Here is a 13538-nt window from a genome sequence, read left to right as displayed (position 1 = left end):
TATTCAACCTCTGAGCCATGACGGTGCTTGAAACTGCATTGCAATAAGGTCCTATACAGGCTTCATGTCGGGAAGGAACCACATTAGCATATGCAATATAGCGTGGTAGAAGATTAAAATAAGCACCAAGCGTCGCACAACGCGAATTCTGTAACCAGGCATCACACAATGCGAATTGCGCAACGAGTAGGTTGTTGAATGCTTCCAACCCATTACAAAGGGCTCTGCCATAATTCTTCGTCGTCATCAGGCACAGCATCAACAAAGTGCGCATAATGCCTTACATGCGTTTAGCAGGTACCAATGCTCTCCGTAGAATGACGAAAAATGGCACAGTGCCTGCTGCCCTACTTCTCAAAAATTACAATGATTTATAGCGTAGTGGGTTCCTCGCAATTGCACTTGTATTGGTTGCCAAGGAAGCCCATAAGCGCATGGTCCATTTCCTCGGGGTCTCAGTAAAATTACAATGATTTATAGCGTAGTGGGTTCCTCGCAAGGGCACTTGTATTGGTTGCCAAGGAAGCCCATAAGCGCATGATCCATTTCCTCGGGGTCTCAGTAAAGTTCTTCGCTCCCCCCCCCCCGTCTCTTTCCCACGTCAACGTATGTTATACAGCATGACGGGAGAGGGAAATAGCGACCGGGCGTCGCCCAATGCAAATTACATAACTGGTGGGCCGTTTAAAGATTCCAACCCATTACAAAGGGCTGAGCCATAATTCTTCATCGTCATCAGTCGTCACGTCAACAAAGTGCACATAATGCCTTACAGACGTGTAGCTGGTGCCTCGCTTCTCCATGGAATGACGAATAATGGCTTTGTGGGTGCTTCCCAACTTCACAAAAATTTTGATTTGTGGCGTAGTGGGTACCTTTCTAGTGTACTTGTATTGTAGACCCAAGAGAGCTTAACGGGCTTTAGAAACGCCGCTCTTCCAGCTTTCGCTGTGACTGTGCTGCGGTTTCAGCGCAGGCCTGGCGTTTTTTCTCGGGACGAGCGCGTAGGTGGGGAACGCGGTGTTGCAGCCAGGTGAGGCAGGCGCGCGTCGCAGAGCTATTTTTAGTTTGATGAACGTGATGCTATGAGCGAGGCCGACGCTTTTACGACGCTTGGGTTAAGGTCGCCACCTCGCGGTGTGTTAAGGCAGTGACAAAATTGCACTTCTACTGGAAACGCGCCGAAAGGGATGAACGTGTAACGCGTTGCAGGTAGTGATCGCGGAGGCTGTAGTAATGATGAATTACCTAACTTTTCCGTTCCCCGAAGGCAACACCAACCTGCCAACCGGGAGAGTGGTATATATAAAAGGCGCGTTAGGAAACCCTCTAGAGTCTTTGACCGGGGTGCAGTGGATAGCGCGCCCGGCATCTGTTGTTGCGAACCGAGCGGTCGTGGGTTCGATGCCCGTTGACGGAACTTTTTTTCTTTGTCATCTGATCGCCTACATTTTTTGGACGTCATTTCCGTGACGGAAATACGTCAGTGAAGTCTTGGTGGACCACGGCATAAAACACTTTCGTGTTAAAAGAAATACCGCATATTTCCACGCACGCTTCTTTGTCTATTTTCATGTAACAGACCCGTCACAGGTCTAATCATTACCTTGCGCTCACCGCGCCGAAATGTCGAACATTCCCAATTATTAGATGCGTAGCAGCTCTTTGACTAGCCTGTGTAACGCTGTCCGTCCGCACAAACGCTAGGCAACGCGCTTCCCTTGGCGCAGATGTTGGAGCGGTGCCAAAGAGGTCACGCCCCAGCTGGGTGTTGACGTCACGCACCCCTCTCACGCTTCCCTCGCAGGTGCGCGCGTACGTAACTCTCTCCCTCACCCGCCGGAGCGCCGCAGCTGCCGGCTGCCTCCCGTGTCTGCGTTTCAAACAAACGTTTACACCAGTAAACGCTACACCGAGTTTCGCTTCAAACGAATCTTCCAGCGCTCACCGCAGCACCCGCGTTAGCGCCGTTCAATCCGTGACGCCACCCGTGCGCAACGCTGTTGCTTCGCATCCCATCAGCGTTTCCTTCGGTAAGATGGTCCATTTTTTTTACATTGTTCTGTTAACCTTGAGCGCGCAAGACGTACAGTACAGTTTATTCTCGAACCAACGCGACCACCAACGATCAGGCTTGAATCATCGACGCCGCATGTATGAATGCCGACGCGCCTTACCGGAGGTGAGAGTACCGACGCCCGATGCTCTGATCACCGCTATTAGTGAACAGCGTGTATTGCTTACGTTTTGAGGTTTCGTTTCGTGGGCACAAGTTCACCCAATAAGGAGTTTCATCTTTAATAACCCGAGTGCCGTCTTCATCACCATCACGACCACACTGACACATGCACGTCAGCATAGGCGTGCGCAGGGTTCCCTATTATGGGGAGAAAGCATCACTGTAGCTCGTCCCACCACCCCTCCTCCGTTGCTGGTGGGGTTCAACAGACACCATTCGTCACAGTGGATAAAAAAATGAAAATTAAACGATGACGTGCTTCTCAAAATGGCTTGCATTTTGTTCATGGCTTTCCGGAAGTCAAGATGTGAAGTGCACAGTTTTGGGAATAGAAAATCAGGGATCTTCGGCTGGCAATCTCGTCAAAAACTTGCAAGTTCATAACCTTGCTCTTTAAACGATGACGGGTCCGGTTCGACTGAGTTAGTGTACGGGGCAGACTTTGTGACGCCCCTCATGTAATCCCCCCCCTCCCTTGGATAAAACATTGGGCTATTTTGAAAAAAAAAAAACGAAATAAAAAGTCCCCCCTTCCGCCACCAGTGCGCACGCCACTGCAGGTTCGCGTACCATAAGATGGCATTGTTTTCGATAAAACTGACGTCTGTTTTCAAACGTGAGTGTCGACGTTGCGTCAGACCATTTGATACGCTTTAGGCTCGCCACTTTTTTCAAGGTACCTCATAAATCTCCGCTAAGCCCAAACTATTGCATTTACACGAAGAGGTCGATCCGCGTCGTAGCGCTTAGCCCAAAGCCAAACAATTTCACCTTCAATGTTACAAATAGTGTAACCTGCTCTCGAACTCATCGTGTTCTCATTTCACTTGCTGTATAAGAATTGTCCTTTTATACGCAGCTTAAACACCGCCCTCCTATGATGGACTCCAGCAAGGCATGGGCTTACAGGCGCCAGCTCAGGCATGCATGGTGCCGCATCACCTTGGCCACGGACTATGCCCAAGACAAGGAGTCACATCCGTGCAGTGAAGTACGGTACAGAGTTTTACAAACATGACAATCCACCCTGTTAACTAGTTTAAACTATTAATGGCTGCCGTAAGTACCTACCATCTGCTTCTGGTGATTCTGGTGTTTGTCCTACGGCTTCTGCTTCTTTTTCTTCTTCGCCATCTCCTTTCTCTAAGTGAAACATTGCCAGCAATGTGATTTTACCAGCCAAATAAACGTACACAACAGCATTTGAATATCCAGTCAATTTACAACGTGCTGCTAAATTATATGACGCGCCCCAAAGAATGTGTGTGATAAATGAATAGCCACAATTTCGCCTTAAGCGCGAAGCAATGAATGCGATAGGAACAAATTGTAATGCCGCTCGAAGGACGGCAAGCAACTTGAATGCAGCGGCAAGCAATGTTCTAAATTATACTAAACGACTGCGAAAACAAAACATGCTATTTAGGTGCAACAAAAGGCTGCGTAGGACGAGCCATACATGCTTTTGAGGTCTTCGAGGCGAACTGCCTTCTCATAATAAAGCCATGCTCTTTTGTCAATGTTTACTTACTTCAACAAGAAAAAAATTGTGAAACTTCGAGTATCATTGTTTAAATTTATGCGTGTGCTTATAGGTAATACCATTTATTTAGTACGAAGTGCCTTATTTTGTGAGTGCGTACCTCGCTGTCGTGTATATTAAGTCACAACAATACATATGTGAACAAAACATTTGAGGCGACCCTAATCTTTACTTGGTAGTCGCATTAGCACCTCGGTGCTCGTGTTCTCTCATGTATCCCTTGGGTAACGTTTGCGTTTCGTCGCACTGCCGATGTGGATCGCAGGAAGCAGATAGAAGCTCGTGGTGTAGATATGCTGCGCCAGGCGCCACAACGATCCCAGTTGTTGGCAACAAAACCATCAGATCCTTTAATGATGCCATTCAATCGATTTTGCTTATTTTATGAGTTAATAGGCTCTTGTCCTAAATAGAGTTTAGAACTGATATCATATGTATCGAATACAAACTATAACTTGGGCCAGAACCATCAATTTCTTAACACCTTTATTTTAAAAAAATATTTCTTCAATATTCGAAAAACAGAATAGCGCAGCTTGCGCAGGAGGCGCAATGCTAAAGAGACAGCGGGGCTGATGGGCACCTAGGCTAGTCATGGCTGTTGGTGCTTTTCTAAGATTTGCAAATATTCGCTTTGTTTCTTCGTCTATTTCTTTCTTTTTCTCGCTTGTTTCTGTTTTTTGGGAAAGCCTTTTGGTCTCTGTTTATTCCTATTTTTTTTATTTCTCTCTCTGTCTGTAGTCCTTCTCATTCCCGGTCTGTCTTTATTTCTTTCTGAATCTTCCCTTTCTCTCTACTCTCTCTCTCTGTATTTGTCGCTTCTCTTTCTGTCCATCTCTTTTTATCGCTCTCATTTTCTTTCGCTCTCTTCCTTCGATTCTCGCTTTCTATCTCCTTCGTTTTCTTTCTGTCTTTCGTTGTCTCTATTTATGTCTTTCTATTTCTTTCCATGCTATGTTTTACAACCCCTCCCTCACCCTCACATACGTCCTCCTGACCCTCATTTCCCTTTTCATCCACGTTACTATACAATAACATACAAGGCTATGCTATGCTCTGCTAGCGTGCATGAATAGACGAGTTGTTAAGACGCTCGCCTTCGGATTGTGGGTACGCGGGTTCGACTTCGCCTCGCGACGAATTTTCTTTCTAGAATTCCTGGCTATTTTTATTTCTGTATCTTTCTCTTTCTCTCTTTCTTTCTCTCTTTCTTTCTCTTTACCTCCCTTTACCTCACCAATCACCAATCACCTCACCAATTGATTGGTGAGTACCAAGGTACTCACCAATCACCAATCAGGATTATTGCATCCCGCGCCTGAGCAATCGGCACATGCGTTTATGCAGCGAAGCAGAAGACGACGACGATGAAGAGGACTAAGAGAGCACGTGTGGGTCTCGCGGAGCAGGTGCGGCGCACCTGTGGCATTAGCGGTTTCCAGGCAACGCCATGAGCTGTCAGGGTTTTTTTTTATACGGCTGGCATAAACAGCTTCGCTGTTAAAAACCTAAAGTAAGTGTACCACAGAAAGTTATTGAAAGTGCGACTCGTTGCTCGTGCCACTAAAAAACTTGGAGGACGCTTGAGCTTCGCCTTCGATTGGAACGGGATACCGCGATCGCGCCCCGTTCGCATCGCCTTCTCATCCGGTGAATGCCTTATGCGTGCCAATGTGAAAAGAACGTGGCTGCCTGTAACATTGGCCGTTCTGAAGACTCCGAAAATGCCTACTGGAACTAAATTTGCCAGGTATCCAGTACGCGATAATCAATCATCTTGCGAAATAGCGTACTACTAACTACGTGGCCGTAAAGCAACAGCCACACCTATGCAGCTCAACACAGTTGATGCTGCAAGCAAATAAAAAACGGGTGATGCCGGCTATGTATACGTTTACGTGGAGCTGTCACAGGCTACCATACGGTACTTCAGAGAGCTACCGACTGCCAATCAATTTTATTGTGCATGGGCCTGGTGTGCAGCCTCGTCAAAATAAAGCTTATGCCATGACTAGGCCACCCTTAATGCAAAAGCGTTAGAGCGCATGCTCGAAAAAAAAATACTGCGGTGAAAACTATAAGAAAATAACCACTGTTTTACTAAGAGTTTCAGGAAAAAGCACCGTGAAATCGCGTTCAATGGGTAGGCTCCTTCATTCGGGTTCATGAAAACACTGTACCTCATGTGTGTTGCTCAAGGCAGTGAAAATCTTTTCTGTAGATTGCGAACTTCTAATATCGGCTTTCTTTAGATCCAGTTTCAACAGTAATTGTCACTGGTTAGCTGACAACATGCTCCACTGAGCAGCACGAATATACGACTGCCTGTGTAGAGTAGAGTAGAGCAGATTCTTGAAATTGTGACCCTCGCCCACCCGCGGGGATGGGCCAACGTCTTCTTTAGAGCCTCTTCATCTACTTCAATATAGTAGTAAGAACAACCTCTTCTTCGTAAAACTAGAAAAAAAAAACATCAGCCCATAATAGTTAGGGATACCTGGCTTAACAATTTTGGATGAAAAAAAAGAGAGCGTTTTCAATTATATACCATTGCTGCTTCCCGCCGTTTAGCCGGAGCTCCAACCCACAAATGCACTTAACGCCTGCTGATCCTTGCCCTAGTTCTTTATTTCCGTCTTCCTCTTCTGTTTTCACTGAATAAGATATTTTTAGCAATAACGTTTTACCAAAGAGACAGTACATTAAAGAGAGAAATTTGAATTATCAGTATGTTCTCATAAAGCCGACCAATAAATCAAATACGTAAGGACAAAGAATAATCTAAAAACACGCACAAGTGTTACTAGCATCATCGCATTGCATATGCCCCCGGTATTCAAAAATACTTCAAATGTCGCATTTTTATTTACTTATCGGGCCTTGATCGTGAGAGCTCTTATTAGGAAATCAGGTCATGTGTAGTGCCATCTGAACTATGCCATCGCAGACGTGCCTCCCGTGAGTTCCTGTTACAGAGTGGTAGTGTCACAAACAATTACGTTCTAGAATAAAGAGTGCCTAATTAAGCTTTACTAACAGTTACCACTTTACAAAAAGGAGAATTTTAAGCCGTTCATCAACTGAAAAAAAAAACTCCAGAGGTGAAGATAACACGACCAAATATGAATAGTGATGACAGCAATAATACTCTCATATTCAAAAGTTGGTAACTACTCTATGGTCTATCATCCTTGTTAACTCACGTGGTTATGTTAAAAAGAAACACATGGAGCACTTTATTTATCGTCTATGGACACCGGCCGTGGTATATTGAAGGTCCAATAGGGCCTTCGTTTAAAACTTCGCTTCGACAAAATATGCAGCAGCAGAAGTTGTACTAAGATATAGATGGCTCGCGCTGAGGCCTTTGTTTATCTCGTGTTTTCTAAAGAACGCTCTAGGGCACGAAAAAGAGAATAGACTGAGAAGAAAATTTTGCTCATACACGAGTTAGTAAATAACCTGATTGTATAATTTCTAGATCACCTTTGTATGTCAAAAAATTTAATAACTTCATTCTCCATCTTTTACTGTTTCCTTCTTCCCTAAGGAAATATCACCAGATCTTAGAATTTGCAAAATCCCAAGTAAACATAAAACGCGGCAAATGAACAACATAACGGGGTCAAAATGTTCGAATACTGCTTCAAAGATTACAATTTCTCATTTTCTTTTGCCTACGCGAACTGCTCCTGAGTGTCTTAGCCAACAAATTAAGCCAGAGTTCAAGCTCTCCATTATTCGGTCTTCATGATACCATTTTCGAATGTTCGCTTTTCTAATTTCAATACATATTACATTGCGCAATTCTACGTCGGTTTATAGTGGAGACGACAGAAGACACTAGATCAAAATGTTGCATTATGCTTAGTTTGTCCATTGTGCTTCACCCAAGAAAACCTGAATTCGTTTCTTTGTCACACCGTGAATCCCCCTAAAGTGTGCCGCCAAGAAAGTTCTCATTCTATAGCCTCGATTTTACAGGCATTACGAGCTCTATTTTCTTTGCTTGGGTTTCATTCGGTACATTCTCCTGCGCAACATCTTTCTACGTTTGCGTATTCCACAGAAGTTTTATTTTAGCGTGAATAATTCCATAATAACGCACCTGGGCATCTCTTTCGTCATTCAACACGAAGCATTTTCATATAGGAGTGCGATATGCAAGGCTCTTGTTCAATAGGAAATGACCATAAGTGGGCAAATGGAGTTTTCGTTTTTTTCCTTCAAGCAGCTGATTGCTTCATTGCGGACACCAAACCAGAGAATTCCATGAAATAGATATGTAATACTCTACCTACCTTCACCTTCTTTCTTTTCGGTTTCTCCGCCTCCTGAAACGAATCCAGTGTAGTATTATACCACTTGAAAGTAAAAAGAGCGTCGCCTCTGCAAACTATTGAGCCGTACCAACTATTTTTGTAGATCACCAGACGAAGAGCCATTGGATCTAACGCTAATGTGTTTCACTTTAACGAAGTTAGGGGAGCGCGCATTTCAGTTCTACGAACATAATTTTGCACACCATCCATGCCTCCCACGTGATCTTGATCAGAAATTGTCTGAAAGATAGGGTACGAACAGCGCTTTGCGTTTGAGGACTACGTCACCTGTGATTCTCGCGTTGAGATATGCGGTACTCTGTCTACAGAAGGAGTGTAGCGAGCTTGCTACCTCAGCAAGAAGAAGAGGAGGAGGAAGAGGTAACCGTTGCAGCGAAAGCATGAAGAATTTTACGTAAAGAAGAAAGATGTACTTGAAAAAAGTGAAGTCCTTCGCTGCCCAGCAGAGTGAAGAATTTTACGTAAAGAAGAAAGATGTACTTGAAAAAAGTGAAGTCCTTCGCTGCCCAGCAGAGTGTTGTGTCCGAGAACGTTTATAGGAGCTTGGACACAGTGGCTCAATTCATAAGTGTTGCAGTCCTAAGTGGACACGTGCAGCTAAAGATTGGCACATTTTTCAATACATGCGGAAAAAGCAGAAGCTCACGGTCAAATAAGCAGCTTTCCAAGGAAAATGGTTCATTATTCATTTAGACAGCAGATGTTTTCTTTAGTTCCTCATAAAAAATTGCAACACAGCTATTTCACTTCAGCGAGCTTTCTCTTTACCGAACTTTTTCCTTGGGTAATTAGAAGTTCGTTCAAGTGAAGCTTCACTCTATAGGGATATTTACACAGGAAGAACATATTATGCAGTTCTCTAAGCTATACGCAATTATACGCATTTGGGACATCGGCAGTATTTCCAATAGTAGAAAAATAAAGGAGTTAAAGGGGCACTGACAGCCATTTGGGAACAGAAGAAATCAGTGCGTTAGTAATACAAATATCTGGAGAGCATAATGTTTTCGAGAGCATGATGGCAACGTTGACAAAGCGAGAGCCTAAAATCTGAAATAGCTCTAGTAGAAGACAGGGACAATATTGAAGCTAGCTGGGTGCGGCGGGTAAAGGCCTTCTAGATCTGGCCTCATGATCAATCTCAACTTCTCGCATTTGTATCAGATTTTAACATCTTTTGCCCCTCCACATCCTTTGCGCACGCCTACTGAACGGAAACTATTAACATCCTGAACGTCGCTATATACCTAACAAACCGTAACTTACTCGCCAAGCTTTATGAGAAGCCTACTGACCGACAGCAATATCTTCATATCAGTAGTAGCCACGTTAAACATTGTAAAAAATGGCGCTCGACTGCTGGTCCGAAGGTCCCGGAATCGAATCCCGGCCGCGGCGGCTGTATTTCCGATGGAGGCTAAAATGTTTGAGGCCTATGTGCTTCGTCAAAATCTTGCGAGTCCATAACCTTGCTCTTTAAACAATGACGAGCCCGGTTCGACTGAGTTAATGTACGGGGCAGACTTTGTGATCCCAATTATGTAACTCCCCTGCCTTGAATAAAACATTGCGCTATTTTGAAAAAAAAGTATTACGAACTAACGAAATGCCCATGCCCCCTCTCCCACGCCCGCGCACGGTGCTGCAGGTTAGCGCACCGTAGGGTAGAATAATTTTCGATAAAACTGGCTTCTGTTCCCAAAGGTGAGTGTCGACGTTGAGTCAGACCATTTGCTACGCTTTAGGCACGCCACTTTCATCAAAGTACCTCTTAAATCTCCGATAAGCACAAAACTACTGCATTTACACAAAGACGTCAACCCGTGTCGCAGCGCTTCGCCCAAAGCCAAACAATCTTACCTTCAATGTTACCGATAGTGTAACATGCTGTCGTACTTATTGTATTCTGATTTCAGTTGCCGTATAAGAATTGGCGTTTGATACGCAGCCTCAATACCACTCTCCTATGGTGGGCCCCAGCAAGGCATGGGCTTAAAGCCACCGGCTCAGGCATGCATGGGACCGCATAACGGAGGCCACGGACTATGCCCAAGAGAAGGAGTCGCATCCGTGCAGTGACGTACCGGACAGGGTTTTAACAATATGAAAATCTGTCATATTAAGTAGATTAAACTATTAAAGGGGTACTGACAAAATTTCGGCATCGCGTTTTTCTTTTTGCTTCAATGTCTGTCATATTAAGTAGATTAAACTATTAAAGGGGTACTGACAAAATTTCGGCATCGCGTTTTTCTTTTTGCTTCAATGTCTTGCTAGGGGCCAGTCAATAATCACACGGCGCATCGTTTGCTGCAGCGTGGGACAGATAAATATTTACACGCTCCTCATTACCGACCAGTGTCACTTTCGGCTTCAAAAACGACAAGCCTCCGTGTGCAACCATCACCGCCTATCGGGTGCAGCGCTCGATCACGTCAGCCCACAGAACTGTGACGCACTTCCGTGCGGTTTGCGAGCAGCCGCCGAGAAGTAGGCTGCTGGACCGAATGCGGCCGAAAAACATGGCGGCTATGACGTCGTCATAACTTGTTGCAGCATGGCCACGTGAGGGAAGTAGGGGGTTCATCGAGGGTCACCTTTGAGGGTGTCAGTAGCGCGAGGGTGTCGATCGCTCACGCAAACTTCAAAATTCATATAAAATGCCTTCCAAGCTATATTCGCTGTTGATATTTTGCAGATGATATACGCATGTTCACGGAAATCGATCCAGCAGGCTATCTCGGCCGTGAAATTTTGTGTCAGTACTTCTTTAAAGGCTGCCCTAAGTACCTACCATCTGCTTCTGGTGATCCTGGTGGCTGCGCTACGGCTTCCCCTCCTTTGTCTTCACCGCCGTCTTCATTTCCTAGGTGAAACATTCCCATTAATGTGATTTTACTAGCCAAAGAAAAGTACACAACAGCATTTGAATATCCATTCGATTTACAACGTGAGCTTAAAATGTATGACGCGCCCCAAAGAATTTGCGTCGCAAATAAAAGATTACAGTTTCGCCTAAAGGGCGAAGCAATGAATGTGATAGCAACAAATTTTAATATCACACAAAGAACGGCAAGCAACTTGAAACTTGCTGCGCGCTGCTCAGGCACAAAGAACGCACGAAAACAACCCCCACCGGGTGAGCCCCAACTAGCTACTGCCACAGCTTGACACTTACAGAACGCTGTTAAACACAAAGCAGGACGCATGAAAAGAGCAAACAGGTATACACAGGACGAACGCGACTAACAACTGTCGCAGTTGTTGCTTCAACTAACCCCTAGATTGGCTCAAATAGCTAGCTGCTCGCTCCTTTCGCAAACACGGCCGATGCAGCAGCGAAGTGACTTTCGTGCAGTCTACAGCTTCAACGCAAAGTTTGGTGTGAAAGCACAAGACGTACAGACTTCCCCCCTTAAGAGATAAGCGCATGAGCACGAGCGACCACGCCCTGTATGTAACAGCACAAGCCGGAGGTAAACATCCCGACTCCGGCGAAACACTAGAGAGTTTGAGCACTGGAGACCCAAGGAGCTAAGGGAGCCAAGACACTTGTGAGCTGCCAGTGCGCATGAACAGAACCCAAGGCACCCTTGGAATCTTGCGCTCGAGTTATCCCAAGACCCGAAAATCGAAAACTAGCGTTGGTCGCCAGCGAGACGACGCAAACACCGCGAGGGCAACGACGCAGCATTGCCCACGTGTTGTCTAATTTTATTAGAGAGTTGTAGAATTAGGGACCTAAGACATTCGGTCCCCAATAAGGTAGGCTGCTGTCGTGTTCGGAGGAGCAGCACAGTTGGCGAGTTGTGTCAAACGCAGGCGACGTAGGGTAAAGCACACGGGGCGCCACACGTGGCGAAATAAAAATTATGCAAGACGGCTTGGCGACAAACGCTAGATTTTGATTTTTGGGTATTGGAACAACGCGAACGCAAGAGTACAAAAGTGGCTTGGGTTCTGCTCATGCGCCCTGCCGGCTCGCAAATTTCGTGAGTCCGCAAGCTCCTTGGGGCCCCAATACTGAAATTCGCTAATTTCACCACGTGTGGCGTACAGTGCGTTTGAGCCAACGCCATGCGCGTTTGATCCAACTATGAAACGTTGCTGCTCCTCCGAACACGAGAGCAGCCTCGAGCAGCGACGACCTTTATAGCGCGACCTTCGCGCCATCTCGCGGGTGACAGTGAACACGCTGAAGCACGTCCGAGCTCTGCGTGCCGCCAGCGGTGACTGGTGTACATAAAAAGTTCGCCGCCGTTAGTATGCCAGAGGAAGCGTGGCGCTATAGTCTAGCGCAGCGCGCTGCGGAGCAAGCGTCACATGTTCCAATCACCAGTCGCACGCTTCGGAAAATTTTTCTTCTGAATCTTTTTCGTATTTGTCTTATATACATATATGCGTGTTGTTGTGTAGATACAGGGTGTGTCACCTAAAAGGCACAATATAACAAAAAATTAAACGTAGGTGCTGCGCGTGTTCTAATTAGCGCAGTACTGTTCTGAGCCATATAGGGCACGTCAGAATATTTTTTTAGAATGCGCCGAGCACGGTAATTAACAAACATTGCCTAATGAATTTTTTAAACAGTGACCCTAGAGAAAGATCTTCGATACAGTAGTTGTACCGCTTGTTCAAAAAATAATTTTTTTATTCTATGGTAAGGTAAATTCCCTGCTTACTTTTTTTCCTGCCGTTCTTTAAATCGCGGGAATTTCAAAAAAAAAGAAAACTAACACGAGACTGCCGCCTAATGCGCGACGCTTTGGTGCCCTCAAATGTAAGTTGAACGAATGATCAAAGGCTGCTCCGCGCTCCAAGGCCAATTGAGCAGGCTACTGGTGACTGCGATGGACGCTAAATGACGATAGAGGCGCACCATCTAAACAAAAAACAAACAAACAAAGAAGATCTGCGAAAGAGCGGCCGTCACGTGTGAGTGCATCTTTGATCTCAGTTCTTCATCGCGCTGTCACCCTCGCCTTTTGCAATGCGTTTCTTCATTGGTGTGAAAAGAAAAGAAAACAATGCCTGCGCTGCATCAAATGCTGCCTACGGTTTCATGAGGCATTTGCTCCGTGGCTGCCGCATTTTCGTTGAAGAATTTTTTTTTTCTCGAAATGGTATGCTCCTTTTATCGCTTAACGTTCATCGCAGTACCCGACCGATGACCTGTTCTATCGACCTTCGTGCACGAAACAGATTTTCATAATTCCTTTAACTTACAATTCAGGGCACTAAAAGTGCCGCTCGTTTGGCGGCAGTCAGTGGTAGTTTTCAAAAGTCGCGCGCTTTAAAGAAACGCCGGAAAATAACTAAGCAGGGGAGTGATCTTAACACAGATTGAAAAATTCGATGTTTCTGAGCAAGCGCTTAAACTTTTGTAGTGAAAACTTTTCTGTAGAGTTACTCT

At 45.4% G+C, this 13538-nt stretch overlaps 1 protein-coding gene across 1 annotated transcript in view; it reads right to left on the bottom strand.

Annotated features, from left to right (window-relative positions):
* Positions 1–3310: 3310 nt before the first annotated feature.
* Positions 3311–13538, bottom strand: part of LOC119399735 (uncharacterized) — a 58121-nt gene continuing 47893 nt past the window's right edge. Inside the window, exons 7-9 of the mRNA XM_037666572.2 lie at positions 10920–10991; positions 8084–8116; positions 3311–3382 (exon numbers count right to left, since the gene is read on the bottom strand). Of these exons, the coding sequence (XP_037522500.2) occupies positions 10950–10991 (42 nt within the window). The 3' untranslated portion in view covers positions 3311–3382; positions 8084–8116; positions 10920–10949. The remainder of the gene's footprint in view (positions 3383–8083; positions 8117–10919; positions 10992–13538) is intronic.

Source organism: Rhipicephalus sanguineus, chromosome 7, assembly GCF_013339695.2.
Source record: "Rhipicephalus sanguineus isolate Rsan-2018 chromosome 7, BIME_Rsan_1.4, whole genome shotgun sequence".
Lineage (NCBI taxonomy): Eukaryota > Metazoa > Arthropoda > Arachnida > Ixodida > Ixodidae > Rhipicephalus > Rhipicephalus sanguineus.
Note: the sequence above shows the minus strand (reverse complement) of the source record. Positions and strands in the feature narration are given on the sequence as shown.